This window comes from Mastacembelus armatus, chromosome 6 (assembly GCF_900324485.2).
Source record: "Mastacembelus armatus chromosome 6, fMasArm1.2, whole genome shotgun sequence".
NCBI lineage: Eukaryota > Metazoa > Chordata > Actinopteri > Synbranchiformes > Mastacembelidae > Mastacembelus > Mastacembelus armatus.
This window is the reverse complement of record NC_046638.1, coordinates 23,398,598-23,415,553: the sequence shown is the minus strand read 5'-3', so window position 1 is coordinate 23,415,553 and position 16,956 is coordinate 23,398,598. Positions and strand designations below refer to the sequence as shown.

At 42.0% G+C, this 16,956-nt stretch overlaps 2 protein-coding genes across 3 annotated transcripts; both read right to left on the bottom strand.

Moving 5' to 3' along the window:
* Nucleotides 1-24: 24 nt before the first annotated feature.
* fam185a (family with sequence similarity 185 member A) lies at nt 25-7,604 on the bottom strand. Of its 2 annotated transcripts, none has more exons than XM_026311863.2 (8): nt 7,122-7,604; nt 6,915-7,024; nt 6,531-6,623; nt 6,236-6,374; nt 1,142-1,183; nt 951-1,049; nt 718-852; nt 25-577 (listed from the first exon to the last, which is right to left on the bottom strand). In XM_026311863.2, the coding sequence occupies exons 1-8, from the start codon at nt 7,540-7,542 to the stop codon at nt 465-467; spliced, it is 1,152 nt and encodes a 383-aa protein (XP_026167648.1). In that variant the 5' UTR covers nt 7,543-7,604; the 3' UTR covers nt 25-464. The 2 variants fall into 2 exon arrangements, with proteins under 2 accessions (XP_026167648.1, XP_026167649.1); XM_026311864.2 differs by having other exon boundaries at nt 26-577; nt 951-1,046.
* A 439-nt stretch (nt 7,605-8,043) lies between these two features.
* LOC113133214 (uncharacterized) lies at nt 8,044-14,564 on the bottom strand. Its single transcript, XM_026311862.2, has 2 exons — nt 10,901-14,564; nt 8,044-9,657 (listed from the first exon to the last, which is right to left on the bottom strand). Exons 1-2 carry the CDS (start codon nt 14,562-14,564, stop codon nt 8,948-8,950), a joined length of 4,374 nt encoding a protein of 1,457 aa, XP_026167647.1. The 3' UTR covers nt 8,044-8,947.
* Nucleotides 14,565-16,956: the final 2,392 nt, after the last annotated feature.

Below are 16,956 nucleotides of genomic sequence, written 5' to 3'. Positions count from 1 at the left end.
TCCAGTGAACTGAAGCATAAATTAGTGGAAACAAGTACATATCCTGAGCAATTTATTGGCCTATTTAATGTAATAAACAAATGCTTAGATTACAATGTTTTACTTATTAGCTTATCATTGATTAGAGATTTTTTAACTATGACTTAATATGCTTGAACAATTATTAGACTGAACACTGAAGTGAGACCTGTATTTACTGTTTAAATATCACAAAGAAGACAAAATTATTGGCATATAGGCAAACTTTCAAAATATACCAACATGTAATGAGTTTCTCAAAACCATGTGATTGTTCAACACTGTGATGTTTTCCAGACTCAAAGTATGTACAATGAATACATAAATACAGAAAGTTAAATACTGTAGATGATTTCCAGTATAATATCGACACTGAAATATACAGCACATGCTGCATTTTATACATGGTTCTGTCTTTAAATGTAAAGCTCCTGCCACTTGTTAGGTCAGCTCCCCAGCTTCATCGACTCCATCCAGCTTTGTGTCTTCAACCTGACAGAGCCTCTGTGTGTCTTGGCTTTGACCCACTGGTCCCCTGGAGACTCCGTGTTCATGTACCCTGAGAGAGACATGGAATAGAGAAAAGAGAAATACAGGGGATATTCAGAATTTGAAAAATAAAGAAGTTTCTGTGTTGATTTACTTGGAGGGTTTAATTAATTAACGGTGCCATGAAGTGTGATATAATGAACAGCTTACCAGAAACTGTGGTCTGGCCTTGAGTTGTGCTGTTTTCTACTCCATGCAGAACAACTTCTGAGCTGACTTCCACCGATGTTCCACAGAGCTCTACTCCAGCTCTTAATGAGGAGGAGACGCGCACATACACCAATCCTACAAACGAGAGAACGAGGGATGAGCTAAGAAAACGTCTCAACCGAGACAAACTGTGGTTTGGAAGGATGAATATTCTTCTAACACTGTGCGTTTACCTTCCTGAGTGTGGAGTTCAGCACTGCCGCCATCTCCCACATAGACATCAATGTCTCCACTGTGAGAAGAAACCTTGATGAAACTATTTGAGCCATCTGCCAAAGCAAAGCAGAGGAGGCCTCAGTTGTTTTGCGTTTACCAGCCCCTGATATACAACACAAGTTAGTCATTGTGTAATTAGTCAGCTTACCTATAACTGTATCTCCAGACACGTTCTTGACAGTGGTGGTACCTTTTAATCAAAGAAACCATAAAGTCAGTATTAACAACTGTAAATTACTGACAGATTATTTAACGTTCCGAGTACATTACACTATGGAAATTTGAATGACCAAAAAATGTGGCAAGAACACAGACTGTGTATCACAAACCTGCACCACTGAAGTTAACAAGATAATTGTTTCCATGTTTGCTATAATGAAAAGTTCATCTGTATCAGGAAGAAATTAAAATTCTATGTAGATAATGTATTTTCTTGTCTTGTCATCACAAGGTTGTGTCTTTGTCGTCCAATCTCTACCTCATAGAATTTGTCTTTTTACAACTAACCTGTTTTATAGCTAACCCAAAACAAACAAGATTTGTGACAAATGGCAACCACACTGCAGCTAAATCGAGCATGTTTGGATTACAGCCAGGTTTCCTGGCATACCAAATTCCTGCTTTACCAACCAAATTAATATAATGCAGCTGTGCTGCAGCAGCTCTGGGGTTTTTTGAAGATTGTGATGATAGAGTGACCTCCACTAGCTACAGGTTCTTTTAACTTTAACTCAGCTTTAGTGCTTTTATGGCTCAGGTGGCATTATGGGTGAGCTGTTTACTGTCGAGTTGAAGGTTTGATTCCCTGATCTGCCTGTTCCGCTAACCCTAAACTCCTCCCTGAGTCTATGTGGGAAAACATTTAAAACACTTTCAACCAAAGTCTGCCAAATGAATGTGATGGAACATTTTTGTCTGTGGTGCAAGAAGTGTTCAGATCCTTCACTCAAGTAAACTACTAAGTAAAAGTAATCTAAATCCGTAGTTTTCTCTGGACCCCTCCCCAATCTGACCAGCGATGACATGTTTAGCCGCATGTCGTCGTTCCGTCGCTGGCTGTCTAGGTGGTGTCCAGCAAACGATGTGGGCTTCATAGACAATTGGGCCACTTTCTGGGGAAAACCCGGTCTGATAGCGAGAGATGGCATCCATCCCACTTTGAATGGTGCAGCTCTCATCTCTAGGAATTTGGCCGAGTTTCTTAGCCGACCTAAAGCCTGACAATCCAGGGTGGGGACCGGGATGCAGAGACTCAGTCTAAAACGCTTCTCTGCAGTTTCCTTAGAGCCGCCGCCCCCTTCAAACCACATAGAGACTGTGTCTGCCCCTCGAACATATAAATCAAACAAATCAGAAGTTAACAGAAGAGGAGTTATTCATAAAAACTTAATAAAAATTAAGACCACTCCTCTTATTGAACAGAAAAACAGAACAGTCAAATGTGGATTATTAAATATTAGGTCCCTTTCTTCTAAATCTCTGTTAGTAAATGATTTGATAACTGATCACCAAATTGACCTACTTTATCTTACTGAAACCTGGTTACAGCAGGATGAATATGTCAGTCTGAATGAATCAACCCCCCTCAGTCATAAAAATTATCATGTTCCTCGAAGCACAGGTCGAGGTGGAGGAGTAGCTACAATCTTCCAGTCAAACTTATTATTAAACTTTCATCCTCAGAACAGTTATAACTCATTTGAGAGCCTCACTCTTAGTCTCTCACATACAAACTGGAAAACACAAAAACCAGTTCTACTTGTCATTTTGTACCGTCCACCTGTCCCTTACTCAGAGTTTTTAACTGAATTCCCTGACTTCCTGTCTGATTTAGTGCTTAGATCAGATAAAGTCATTATAGTGGGAGATTTTAACATTCATGTAGATGTTGAAAATAACAGCCTCAGCACTGCATTTAATTCTATATTAGATTCAATTGGTTTCATTCAAAACGTTAATAAACCCACCCACTGTTTTAATCACACCCTTGATCTTGTTCTGACCTATGGCATCGAAATTGAACATCTAATAATTTTCCCCCCAAATCCTGTTTTGTCAGATCATTCTTTAATAACTTTCGAATTTAAAATGATGGATCATGCAGCGTCTGGAAGAAAATTCCACTACAGCAGATGTTTATCTGACAACGCTGTTAATAAATTTAAGAAAATGATTCCATCTTTATTTACATCTATGCCAAGTATAAACATAATGGAGGGCAGCTGCCTTAATCCTACTCCCTACCAAATTGATCATGTTGTTGACAGCGCTGTAACCTCACTGCGTGAAACGCTTGATTCTGTAGCCCCTCTGAAAAAGAAGTTAGTGAATCAGAGAAGACTAGCCCCATGGTATAATTTACATATTCGTACCTTAAAGCAGGCATCACGAAGGCTGGAAAGGAAGTGGCAGTCCACAAACTTAGAGGAAATTTTTCTAGCCTGGAAAAACAGTCTACTAACATATAAAAAAGCTCTCCGTAAAGCCAGAACTGCATACTATTCATCACTAATAGAGGAAAATAAGAACAATCCCAGGTTTCTTTTCAGCACTGTAGCCAGGCTGACAAAAAGTCACAGCTCCGTTGAGCCCAGTGTTCCCTTAGCTCTCAGCGGTGATGAATTTGAGTTTCTTTACAAATAAAATCACAACTATTAGAGATAAAATTCAGCAGATGCTTCCTATACCTGCAATAAATGAATCTTTTACTACAGTAGCTCTTGAATCATCTGTAGGACCTCAGTTATGTTTAGACTGCTTCTCTCCTATAGATCTCTCTGAATTTACATCAGTAGTTGCTTCATCGAAATCATCAACGTGTCTCTTGGACCCCATCCCGACTAGACTGCTTAAAGGCACCCTGCCATTAATGAACTCATCTTTATTGGACTTGGTAAATTTATCTCTAGTATCAGGCTACGTACCACAGGCCTTTAAGACTGCAGTAATCAAACCTTTACTCAAAAAGCCTAGTCTTGATCCAGGTGTCTTGGCTAATTATAGACCAATATCCAACCTGCCATTTATTTCTAAAATCCTAGAAAAAGCTGTTGCTAAGCAGCTATCAGACCACTTACACAGGAATGAACTATTTGAAGATTTCCAATCAGGATTTAGAGCACATCATAGTACAGAAACAGCACTGTTGAAAGTTACCAACGATCTTCTCTTAGCCTCAGATAATGGACTTGTTTCGATACTTGTCCTCCTAGACCTTAGTGCAGCATTCGACACCATTGACCACAACATCTTATTACAGAGACTGGAGCATGTGATTGGTATCAGAGGAACAGCGTTAAAGTGGTTCCAATCCTATTTATCGGACAGATTCCAGTTTGTTCATGTCCATGATGAACCTTCCACACGAACAAAAGTTAGTTATGGAGTTCCACAAGGTTCTGTGCTAGGACCGATTCTGTTCACCCTGTACATGCTTCCTTTAGGATATATCATTAGGAAGCACTCTATTAATTACCACTGCTATGCGGATGACACTCAGTTATATCAATCTATTAAACCTGTTAACACAAACCAGTTAACCAGACTTCAAGCCTGTCTAACTGACATAAAGGCTTGGATGACCAGTAACTTTTTACTTTTAAACTCGGAGAAAACAGAAGTCATTATATTTAGGCCTAAAAATCTCAGAAATAACTTTTCTAAAATTATAGCTACTCTAGATGGCATAGCCCTGGCCTCCAGCACTACTGTAAAAAACCTTGGAGTTATTTTTGACCAGGACATGTCCTTTAACTCACACATAAAACAAATTTCTAGAACTGCATTCTTTCACCTGCGCAACATTTCCAAAATTAGGAACATCCTGTCTCAAAATGATGCAGAAAAACTAGTCCATGCGTTTGTTTCCTCAAGGCTAGATTACTGTAACTCATTACTATCTGGATGTCCTAATATCTTAATAAAAAGCCTCCAATTAATCCAGAATGCCGCAGCCAGAGTCCTGACAGGAACTAGCAAGAGAGATCATATTTCTCCTATATTGGCTTCTCTTCATTGGCTCCCTGTAAAATATAGAATAGAATTTAAAATCCTTCTTCTCACATACAAATCCCTTCATAATCAAGCTCCTTCATACCTTAAAGACCTCATAGTACCATATTATCCCAATAGACCACTTCGCTCTCAGAGTGCAGGTCTACTTGTGGTTCCCAGAGTTCTCAAAAGCAGAATGGGAGGCAGAGCCTTTAGCTATCAAGCTCCTCTCCTGTGGAACCAGCTCTCAGCCTGGGTTCAGGAGGCAGACACTCTCTGTACTTTTAAGGCTAGACTTAAAACCTTCCTCTTTGACAAAGCATATAGTTAGGGCTGGCTTCAGGCAACCCTGAACCATCCCTTAGTTAGTTATGCTGCTATAGGCCTAGACTGCCCGAGGACCATTGGTGCACTGAGCTCCCCTACCCTACCCCCTTCTCTCCGACCTCATGTATATTCCACCATTGAATGTTACTAACCTTGTGCTCTCTCTCTCCCCTAGTTTGTGCTCTCTCCCTCCCTCTCTCTCTCTCTCTCTCTCTCTCTGTACCTTCTGCAGGTGTCCCTGGTCCTGGAGCTGTTTATCGCTGATGTGCAGTTACTGGCCCCACCAACTTGCAGTGTCTATTTGTTGTTTATTGTTGCTGTTCTTTTCTCTCTCCTCTATCCACTCACCCCAACCGGTCGAGGCAGATGGCCGCCCAAACTGAGCCCGGTTCTGCTGGAGGTTTTTTTCTTCCGTTAAAGGGAGTTTTTCCTCTCCACTGTCGCCAAGTGCTTGCTCATAAGGGAATTGTTGGGTTTTTAGTTTTAGTTTTTGTAAAGTGCCTTGAGATGATTTGTATTGTGATTTGGCGCTATACAAATAAAATTGAATTGAATTGAATTAAATGTTTACATAGGGAAAAGTAAACATTGTGAATAACTGGAGATGATTCTACATTTTTTTTAAAGAACACACTGACCTGGGATTTAGAAAAATAACATTTGATTGTATAATAAAGTTAATTTGAATTGGAAGCAGTTTTAGCATCTTATTCTGCAAAGTATCTAGTGACCATGGAGAGTGAAAAGTAAAAGTGCTGGAGTACTGGTATTCACAATACAAGTACTTCAAAGAGCGCAGTACTTAAATAAATGTACTTTGATACTTTCCACCCCTGCGTAATGCTTCTCCCAGCACCTGAGGTTGGCTGCATTACTAACCACACAAACCGTACAGATGAGGATATACAGGCTGTTCACTCACCGTGTACATGTCCCAGTTCTACTTTCCCAGAGAAGGAGGAGAAGCAGCTGGACTCAGCATAGATGGTTTTGACCTTCAAAGGGCCACGTTCTGTCGAAACTTTCATCTTACTGCCCTGCAGCTTCTTCACATCCACCGCCTGTGAGCACACAGAACTGATCACTGCATGTTTAGATAAAAAATAAAACTCAGTCCTGTGAACGCGTTAGATTAACTCTGTATTCAGGATGCTGCTGCCCTCTAATGCCTGCTGAGAATAAGATCAGCAGCTACCAAATAACAACTCTTTCCTTACACTGTCTCCACATGTGCTGATGTCCACGTTCCCATGGATGGTGCCCAAACCGATGACGTGTCCTCCACTGGACTGCACCTCGACCTGATGACCCTGTGAAACGACAAGCAACAGTAAGAGGAACAGGACTGATGGTCAATCTGAAAAATAAAAAGTTCCTCTGAGGCACAAGCAGTGAGTTAGAATATTTTTATTTATTAATTTATTGATCACTATCACAACAATGAGAATTTTCAGAATTCCTGAACATCCATAACTATAGTTGCATGAAGTGGCAAAGAAACTGCAATATCAGCCACCAAGCTGTAAATATTATGTTAATGCATAATCACTTACATAGACTTTATTTAATCATTTTGATTATTTTGCCATGTACCCACTTACCTTGACAGAGTGTAGCAAACAGCTGCCTGTGTCTGTCTGCACCCTGCAGATATCACACTCCATTTCCTTCACTTGCACGTTGGCTTTTCCTTGAGTTGTAATAAATAGATCTGAAGAAAACACACAGTGTCATTATTCAGTTACAGACTGTTTCATATACGGTCCACTATGGTCTGGGGTCATTTCAGCTTCGGGGTCAACGCTCACTGCTTTTAACAGGTGCAGCCAGATCAATGGACACGCCGCTGGGCGCCTCCTCCGCGGAGATGAGCAGCTCTTTGGTCCTCTCATCGTAGTGGACCTGTAAGTGATCCAGACCGACCTCCTGCTTGGGGTCCGTCCCGTGGACTGTGACGAAGGCCCGGTCAGCCTCGGGGAAAGCATGCGGGTCCAGCGGGCGGACGGAGAAGCTGCAGCCCAGCCGCGCCCGCACGGTCCCGAAGGGGCTCACCGCCAGAGCCCACCGCCTCAGTGGCACATGAGACTCCTCATGTGTTTGTGACAGCGCGGGGGCAGACACGGAGAAGGACCGGGAGGTGCGCAAAGGGCACCGGGGGTCAAAGAGAGCCCTGGGGCTGACTGAGGCAGACCAGAAGCGTAGAGACCCGAAACATCCCCGGAACCACATCCTGGACTCCTCCACCGTCCAGACCGCTGTAGCTTCAGCTACTTAACACTAACGTCGTTACGCGCCTGCGCCGGATAACTACTTCCGGTGTGAGTTTTCAAAGTAAAAGCCTCGTTTACAAGCCGACTACAACTTTACAGACTCATCCGTGTGTTAGTAGTGTTATCTGTTAACATGTACTCATGTGTCGATGAATGGATGTACAGAACCCACAAAAAATGTTACTAACCAACAAAATAACTCGCCACCAGTTTATAGACATTTTACTTGATGTCTTCACGTCTTACTTAATACAACAAATAGTGAAAAATACTACATTTTATCACATTTCACTACAAGCAGAAAATGTTTAACATTTCTTAGATTTAAAAAAAAATGACATGATTTGTCAATGATTATAATAATTGCTGATACATTTTCAGTCGATCAACAAAACGATTAACAGATTAAACATTTTCTACAGGTAAAATTAAACAGGTTTCATTTAATTATTATCATTATTCATAAATTTTATCATGTTAGCATTTGTAAGATATGATTTATTAACAATAAGATATTAACAGATTTTGATTTACTACTAATCTTATGCTGCTCTTAGCAAAGTATTACATTCATAAATGTAAATTTGCGAAACAAAAGAAAAGTTTTAAAAAATGAGGGATGAAAACATTACCTGCAGACCATTAAACATTGCACCAATGATGCTGTAAAACTGTCACTGGATGTCATGTATTTAATGTTTGGTTTTGTGTGTTTATTTTTATTTTATTTTATTATATATTTTATATACACCCAAGGACTCATATCGTATTGTTACCGGTAATCCTCAATAAAGAGTTGTAGGAAAAAAATAAAAAAAAATATGGGAACGCCTCTCTTCTGGTTTTGTCCAATCAATTGGCTTCATTGTTGTAGGTCAAGGATTTTTTTTTCCTACCGCAAAGACTTTCGGGAATTTGAGTCTTCAACCTGTTTTGATCGTTCAAAGCGCCACTGCTCGGTTCAGTAATTTAAATCTGAGATGAATCTCCCATTTTAGAGAAATATATGTGTTTCATTAGTTTAATCTTGACCAAACTCATTTGTATTGTTTATTGTTATTTGGTACTTAAGTGAACTGAAAAATAAGTCCCCAGGATTTCTCCCCCTCGTCATTAAAGTCAATTCACTCTCAAAGACATATTTAATATTAAAATGTTATTAAAGACAGACAGGTGCTTATGTATGTGACAGTATAACAGTCAGAACTATGTACATCCTCATTCATCTGTAAACAAAACAGAAGAGCCAAACAAAACACAAGCAGGCGGCAGCATTGTGTTAATGGTGCACAATACTATTAAACATTAAAACTGTCAGAGGCATCACAGGAGCTTATGCTTAAATCTGGGACCTAGACCCTTTGTCATGGCGCAAAGCCCTTCGGTCTGATCATCATCCTGACGGCCTTAAAGGACTGTCTGTCACTGGTGGGGTAGTACTCCGTAGACTGGTTTTTCCACGTCCCCCAGAAAATCCCATCACGGATCCCTTTGTACCTCTTGGCGTAGTATTTGCCGTTGAGGTTTGCGGCCATGCAGGCGTCGAACCACCAACCGGAGCTGTAGTAGGCTCCGCAGTTCCCGGATGGGTAGCGGTCGTGGTCCCTGTCTGGGGTGGTGAACGCCCTGTTGTTGTGATCATAGCTTCTGCTGAAGCGCAGAGCGTCACCTGCCGTACCTGAGTACCCACCCACCGTCAGTCTGTAGCGCAGCCGCTCACCTGCCACTCTGAACTGCTCATACTGCGCGTACTCCGTCACCCCGTCAAAGTCCTCCAGCTCCACCCGCAGCACCATCGCCCTGTCCCGGGTCAGCAGGTGGATCTTGTCGTTGCCCAGCCAGAACTCCCCTCCGTGCAGCTCCCCAAAGCCCGATCGGTACTCAGCCCAGCTGCGGTTGAAGCTCACGCTGCCGTCCGCTCGTCTCTGCAGGAGCGTCCATCCTCCGCCGCCCAGCTCCATGTCACAGAGGACCGGGAAGCCTCTGCTGCGCGTGTCAGGGGTCACCAGGTACACGCCGCTTTTTGTGGCTCCTCGGAGCAGGTGTTCTGAGCAGTCTCTGGTCGCTATCGTTACTGTGGATTAGGAAAACAAAAAGCCATTAGTTCACAGTTTATCTCAGAAATGTCTATAAACAAACCAGTGTCCTCATCGTTTGGTAGACACAGCTTTTGTTTATATTTTGCAGAAAGATCATTTCAGGGCAGCACGGTGGAATAGTGGTTGCCTCATAGCAAGACACCAGGGGCCTTTCTGTGTGGAGTCTGCATGTTCTCCCTGTGCTTGTGTGGGTTTTCTCCAGGTACTCTGGTTTCCTCCCACAGTCCAAAAACATGTATGTCAGGTTGATTGGTGACTCTAAATTGCCCATAGGAGTGAGTGTGAGTGTGTGAGGTTGTTTGTCTCTATGTGGCCCTGTGATGGACTGGTGACCTGTCCAGGGTGGACCCCTGCCTTTCACCCAAAGAGAGCTGGGATAGGCTCCAGCTGATCCCTGTGACCCTGGTTAGGAATAAGGGGGGATAGATGATGGATGGATGATTTCAGTGAAGTGTGCTGAGTGAGGTCCAATTCTCAGTCTTTTCCTAATTGTGCTTTAGAAAATAAATCAGGAATACACAGCATAATGTGATCTGTGATAAATGAAGTCAACAAACAGGACAATCATTTTGAAATTGATCTGTTACTGCTGTTACCTGATGTCTGTTTATTCACTTACATTGAGCAACAACCCTCTGCAGGATGTTTTTAAGCTGCTAGTCCATGCATACTTGTGGTTTGATCCCCACTCACCACACACATTGTGCACACATATGCAGTTTGATATTACTGAACATAATATCCATGATGTGTAGTACAAAGATGATCTCAGACCACTTAGTTATATTCTGTTTTTTTTTAAAGGAGGATCACTGGAGCGTACTGTGTGGTCCTCATACTTAAAATCAGTTCAATTTGCTTTTTTTTTTGAGCGAGTAATAAAATCTTAAGGCGCTTGAATACTAATGCGTAACAGTTCCTCAAGTGTGTTCTCTCAACTAAATTCTCATGGTGCTTTTATGATGTGGGTTGTAAATTTCAATGAATTTTATTATAAAGCTGCATTTGTCTTCTCTCTGTCCTTCTCAAGTTTATATTCATTTATTTGTATTTTTCTCTTTGTGAATGTTAATCCACTTTTTTAAGTTGACTATAATAAAAGACCTATTATACTCCTGTACATGCTGGTAAATCAGTATAATTTGCTGCCATAAATATTATGCATACACAGAGAAAACATGGCAAAGCACTGTGACAGTGTGAAACAATATTTCTTGCCTTTAGCTGGTGTCAGTGGTGGTTGTTTATTGTCTGTCCTGCCAGGTCTGCTGCCTCCATGGTTGTCCTGTGATCTTCCATTTAGACTCAGGCTGTTATTGAGAAAAGCAGCAACCTGGTTGATTTTCACACGAAGCTCATGTGCACTGGGAGTGGAAGACTCAGGAGCCGGGGCCTTGGAGCCAGGGGTCTTTGACCTGACGTCAGGGCTCACTGTGGATGTAGTAAGAGCACTGGGGGAAGGGGCTGGAACCATCATTTTGTCTGGTTCTGGAGTTTGTCTGTGTGCTGTTTCCTTCACATTATGAAGTATCTTTGCTTGTAAGCTGGAGTCCGTATTAGAAGCTATATTTGGCTTTGTGGATCCTGGACTGGTGCTAGGGAAAACACTTGGGAGGATCCTACGGGTGATTGTGTTTGGTATTGTTGTTGTTGGGATTGAGGATAGTTGACCAACTGTTTGTGGCCTCAGATCAGACGTAATCCTGCTGTTTGGGCTCGTTGTGAATCCTTCGGCGAGAGTGTGAAGGTGAGGGAAGGGTCCAGGCGTCAGGCTGTTATCGGTCTTTGGATGCAGAGTCATGGTGCTGGGACTGAGCTTTGTGTCAACTGGGGAATGAGTCACATCAATAAGGGGGCCAGATGTAGGTGGCATGTTAGTTTGAGAGTTTTGGATGCTGTTTGAAGTAGTCATGCTGATATGAGGAAGATCTAAATCTGTCTTGGTCTTTGCACTTGGCTTTGATTGCACTGCTGGTTTTGGCCTTTGAGCAGGTGTTGCTCCTGGCTTGAGTACAGGTCTGGTTGATTGTCTGTGACTCAGGGGGGACTTTGGTTTGACTCTTTTGTTGGATTCCTCTTCTGGGCTTTCGTCAGTCTCAGATTTTGGGTTAAGATTAGTCATTTGGTCAGGTTTCTGTGTTTTAAGCCTTGGATTAGCTTGTGGTGCTTGGCCTGGTGTAGGTTTTATATTTGGTTTAGTCCTTTGACCCGTCATATGCACTGGATGTTTTTGGCTAGGGTTAGGTATGTGGCCAGGTTTAGGATTTTGTGTAATTCTAGGAATTTTCAGATTAAGTTTTGGCTTTTGATCAGGATGTATATTATCATGGTCAGGGTCAAGCTTTTGTCCAGGTGTTGAGTCCTGGTTAGATTTTGGCTCAGGAGAAAGACTTTCATCAGAATTTCCCATTAATTCTGTTACTGGCTTTTGTTTAGGTTTTGGTGTGAGGATTGTTGTTCCACTTCTTTCAGATTCAGACTCTTGAACATGTGTTAAATGTTGGTTTGGTTCAGATCTGGGATCAGGTTTTTTCTTTTCGCTTTTTGTTGTTTTGTCAGGTTTTTGCTTTTGGTCAGGCCTGTCAGTTCTAAAAGGGTGATGCTTCTGTATGTCAAGTTTTGAGTTTTGGTTAATAATCCTGATTCCAACTGACTCAGACTGTTGATCAGTTGAAGGATCTTTGTCAGAACCAGTTGCGTTCACAGTTGCAGGTCTTTGTTGAGATGTAGGTCTTTGGACTGGAAAAACAGACTTTTGCTGCGAGTGTGGCTTTTGAACAGGCAACTGGTTTGTTGTACTGGTTTGGTCATGTTTGGGCATTTGGTTGTTTTCCAGATTTTGATCAGATGTAAAATTATCGGTTGGAGCTCTTTGGTCAGGTTTTGAAATTGGAAGTGGTTTATTGTCTTTGTCAGATTTAGTTTTTTGGTTGGTTGTGGGTCTTTGGTGAGAAGGCTTCTGCTTTTGGTCATGCTTCGTTTTTTTGTCAGGCAAAAGAGTTCGGTCAGGTTTGTGATCTTTGTTAGGATTTTTTAGCTTTTGTTCTGTTTCAGGATTAATTCCAGGTTTATGCTTTTCATGGGGCTTTGGTCCTGGCCCTGGTCGAGGTATTACCCCAGGCTTAGTGTTTGAGCTGATGTTCCTTTTTGCAGTCCACATACTGTGGTCTAAGACTTCTGGGAATGTAGCTGTGTACAAATTCAGAATGGGAGTAGAAGTGGTTGTAGTTGAGCTAAGTTGACCCTGAAACCCTGCCCCAGGTCTGACGCCAGTCGTGGAGGTGAACCTTGTAGTGGCACTGTTTGTCTGTTGTCTGAGGCCACCCAGCGTGCTTATTGTGTCTGGTGCTGTTGGGCTGTTTGTGGTCCTAAAGCCTGTGTCTCCATCAGGGCTTTGGTGTTCAGAAGTGCCAGTTGGTCCAGGGCCAGTGATTCGTGTTGGTAGTCCAAAAGCAGCTATCATCGTCCCATGGTTGACATCTGTGCTCACATGTGAAGGGGAACTGGACAAAGGAGGAGATGACGTAATGGTTGTGACTTGGTTTGAGTCCATGGATTCGTGCCTCTGAGCCAGACTAATGGCAGACTGAGGAGTCGTGCTGATTGAAACAAAGTCTGTCCTCTCAAGTGCTTTGCTGGATGTTAATTCTCCATCACTGTGTCTCTGTACACTCTGGACAGTTTTTTCTCCTTCTGATTTGATCTCCTTTCCTGTCTCCCTGTCCTCCTCCTCCACCTCCGCTTCTTTTATAGTCTTCTCTTTTCCTGCATGTCCAATGTTCTCGGTCTGTTTTGGTTTTTCATTATTGTGCTCTGCTTTTATTCCCTTATCCATTTCCTTTTCCCTGTCCTCACTGTGCTGCTCCCGGTGCTTATTTGTATGCTCATCCTGATCCTCAGACATCTTTATCCCATCACTGGCCCTGATGTCTTCTTCATTGTGGGTGCTTTTTTCTCTTTCCTTTGTTTTATCTTGTCTCATGTGAGGGTCACTCTCTGGTGCTTTCTCTCTATTTTTTATATTAGTGGTCATTTTTCTTTCTTTTTCTCTTTCCAGCTTATCGTCTTGATCGCCCTTTGAATATAATTTTCTATCTTTTTCTTTATTTTTGTCTGTGTCTGTCTTCCTGTGTCTGTTGTTTTCAACAATCCTTTCTCTCACTATATCACCTGTTGTCTTCTTTCCACCAGCAGCTGGCACTTTTGCCTGCCCCACTTTGCTCTTTCTTTTTGCCCACTCTGTCTGAGTTTTTCCCCCTTTTTGTGTCCCTTCTTTTAAAGTTTTTTCCTTCTCATTCTCTTCTGCATTTCCTTGGTCACTCTCCTTTTCTGCTTCCCATTTCTCAATTTCTCTCTCTTGCTCTATTGTTATTTTGTCTGGGCCAGTGTCACCATCTCTTTCCATAGTCTTTTCCATTTTAACCCCATCTGCACCACACCCTTGTCTGAAATCTTTTTGCTGCTCAGGATTTCTCTCATTCATCCAGTTCTTGTCATCCCCATCTTTACACACATTCAAATTCTCATGCTCTCTTTCTCTTTGCCTTCCACACTCTCTCTCATTTTGGCTTACTGTACAGTCTGCACACATCTTCCTCAGTTCATCCACATTGTCCTTCAGCTTCTGCAGATCCTTCATGATCTTCTCCAGCTCCCTGAGCTGCTTTGGCAAATGGACAGTCATTGGTGGCAGACTGATAAGGTAGGGGCAAGTATTTTCATCCTGCCCCTGTCTACACAGCCCCCAAGGTCTCAAAGTTGCAGTGCAGGGCCCAAATACCTGATCCTCTAGGAGGTCTCCTCCACCAGAGTCAGCTGTGGTCCAGGAGAGATTCAAGAAGGTCAGCAGGGTCCCACATACGCACAGTGCTGTTAACCTCATCGCGTACTGAGAGTGAAGAGTGAAGAGAGACAGAGGAGAGAGTGTAAAAAAGATCCACCTCAGTTTGTGACAAAGAGAGGAGGAGGCAAGGTGGGAGGGAGAAGAGGAGCGTGGGGGAGCTGATGGAGCTGCTCGGTGGAAAGTGAGAGAAATGAGGAGCTTTGAGGGGGAAACAGGTGAAAAAATAAAACAAAGTAAAAGGAGGATTGTGAGGATGTACTTCTAGGTAGATTTTGATGGATGAGATAGTGGATGATAAGCATGACGTGTGAGGAATGGTTAAATATTTCTGCTTTCTAATGTAAGCAGCATTAGTCGTTCTACAGTTCTAAAACATGAACTGTCATGAAAAGCATAAACTGTGAAAAAGTTAGAAAGCATGTGTCTTTTGCTAATCATATTATTACATTTCAGTGTATCCTTATTTTACTCTAATCACTTAATGAAAACCACTGGTAATGCATTCTCACTCCGTGCTGTAATGATAAATGTATAATAGCCTTGAATATGCATGTGTCTCACAGTTGCTTTGGCAGGCACTTCCCATGCTTCCTGTTAGTCCACAAACATGTGAGTGACAGATGCTCAAAATATGCATCAAAATATTGGCTGGTGGCCTGCAGAGTTTGTTACTCAAATTTGTAAGGTCATATTTCATCTTATTGTAAGGTCTGTGGATTAGTTCAGCTTCTGAGTAATGCCAGAGGAGAGAAATTCCTTGTGTACTACTGACTTTATTCAACAAGTGTCCAGAGTCTGTGGGTGGAGAAGCTTAATCTCACTGGGTATAGACTCTTGAGTTCATCTAAGACTGGGGCTTTTAGCTAAGTCACTGTATCTACAGAAAAGAGAAAACACAGTCACATGAACTAAATGAAGCATCCGCCTGGCAGGGAGTTTAAATAATGAGGCTTCCGTTTCTCAGACCTGGGGTGTAAATGTCAGTCCCACCACATGATATGAGGATAAAGAGTGATAGCATGCAGTGCCTGATTTTAATATTTAAGAAATGTGTCCACTCTTAATGTTTGTCTGGCCACTTTAATCGTCCTATTTTTAGTCTGTGATTAAACCTGATACTTCCACATTTTTGTTCTTTCTCCTCCACAGGCCAGTGTTTCTGACAGTGTCTCTTTCTCAACCTTCTATTAATGATGACAAGGGAAACCATTTGCTAAGCATGAGGACCATGGGAAGCTTTAGGTTAGAACTGAAGAACGAGTTAAGGTTAAATAAAAAGGCTCAATATAGCAAGTACAGCATTGGCCTTTAGGTTCACAGCTGTGTCTGGAAAAAACAACTTTAAATGCCTCAGCTTGTTAAAATGTTTGAAATGTTTGAACTGCAGTTCAGTGTTTCACTTTAGAAAAGAAGTTTGAATATCTTTCCACTAGACTGTAAGAGCTACTAGACTATACTGAGGCCTTGTGCACATATGCTTGTATACTGCACATATGCTTGTATAATGCACATATGCATGTATACTGCACATATGCATGTATGCTGCACATATGCTTGTATGCTGCACATATGCGTGTATACTGCATATGCATGTATGCTGCACATATGCGTGTATACTGCACATATGCGTGTATACTGCATATGCATGTATACTGCACATATGCGTGTATACTGCACATATGCGTGTATACTGCATATGCATGTATACTGCACATATGCATGTATGCTGCACATATGCTTGTATGCTGCACATATGCGTGTATACTGCATATGCATGTATACTGCACATATGCATGTATACTGCACATATGCTTGTATGCTGCACATATGCGTGTATACTGCATATGCATGTATGCTGCACATATGCGTGTATACTGCACATATGCGTGTATACTGCACATATGCATGTATACTGCACATATGCATGTATACTGCACATATGCGTGTATACTGCACATATGCTTGTATGCTGCACATATGCGTGTATGCTGCACATATGCGTGTATACTGCATATGCATGTATGCTGCACATATGCGTGTATACTGCACATATGCGTGTATACTGCACATATGCATGTATACTGCACATATGCTTGTATGCTGCACATATGTGTGTATACTGCACATATGCATGTATACTGCATATGCATGTATACTGCACATATGCATGTATACTGCACATATGCGTGTATACTGCACATATGCTTGTATGCTGCACATATGCGTGTATGCTGCACATATGCGTGTATACTGCATATGCATGTATACTGCACATATGCATGTATACTGCACATATGCGTGTATACTGCACATATGCTTGTATGCTGCACATATGCGTGTATGCTGCACATATGCGTGTATACTGCATATGCATGTATGCTGCACATATGCGTGTATACTGCACATATGCGTGTATACTGCACATATGCAT

Bases quoted from the DNA above. Each gene is read 5' to 3' on its own strand.
- fam185a (XM_026311863.2), bottom strand. From the start codon at position 7,542: ATGTGGTTCCGGGGATGTTTCGGGTCTCTACGCTTCTGGTCTGCCTCA. The intron at 1,184-6,235 runs GTGAGTGAACAG...TTTGATTAAAAG, and splicing joins AGAACTGGGACATGTACACG to GTACCACCACTGTCAAGAAC. The intron at 578-717 runs GTAAGCTGTTCA...TGTCTCTCTCAG, and splicing joins AGGCCAGACCACAGTTTCTG to GGTACATGAACACGGAGTCT.
- LOC113133214 (XM_026311862.2), bottom strand. From the start codon at position 14,564: ATGAGGTTAACAGCACTGTGCGTATGTGGGACCCTGCTGACCTTCTTG. The intron at 9,658-10,900 runs GCAAGAAATATT...CCTAATCCACAG, and splicing joins ACCACTGACACCAGCTAAAG to TAACGATAGCGACCAGAGAC.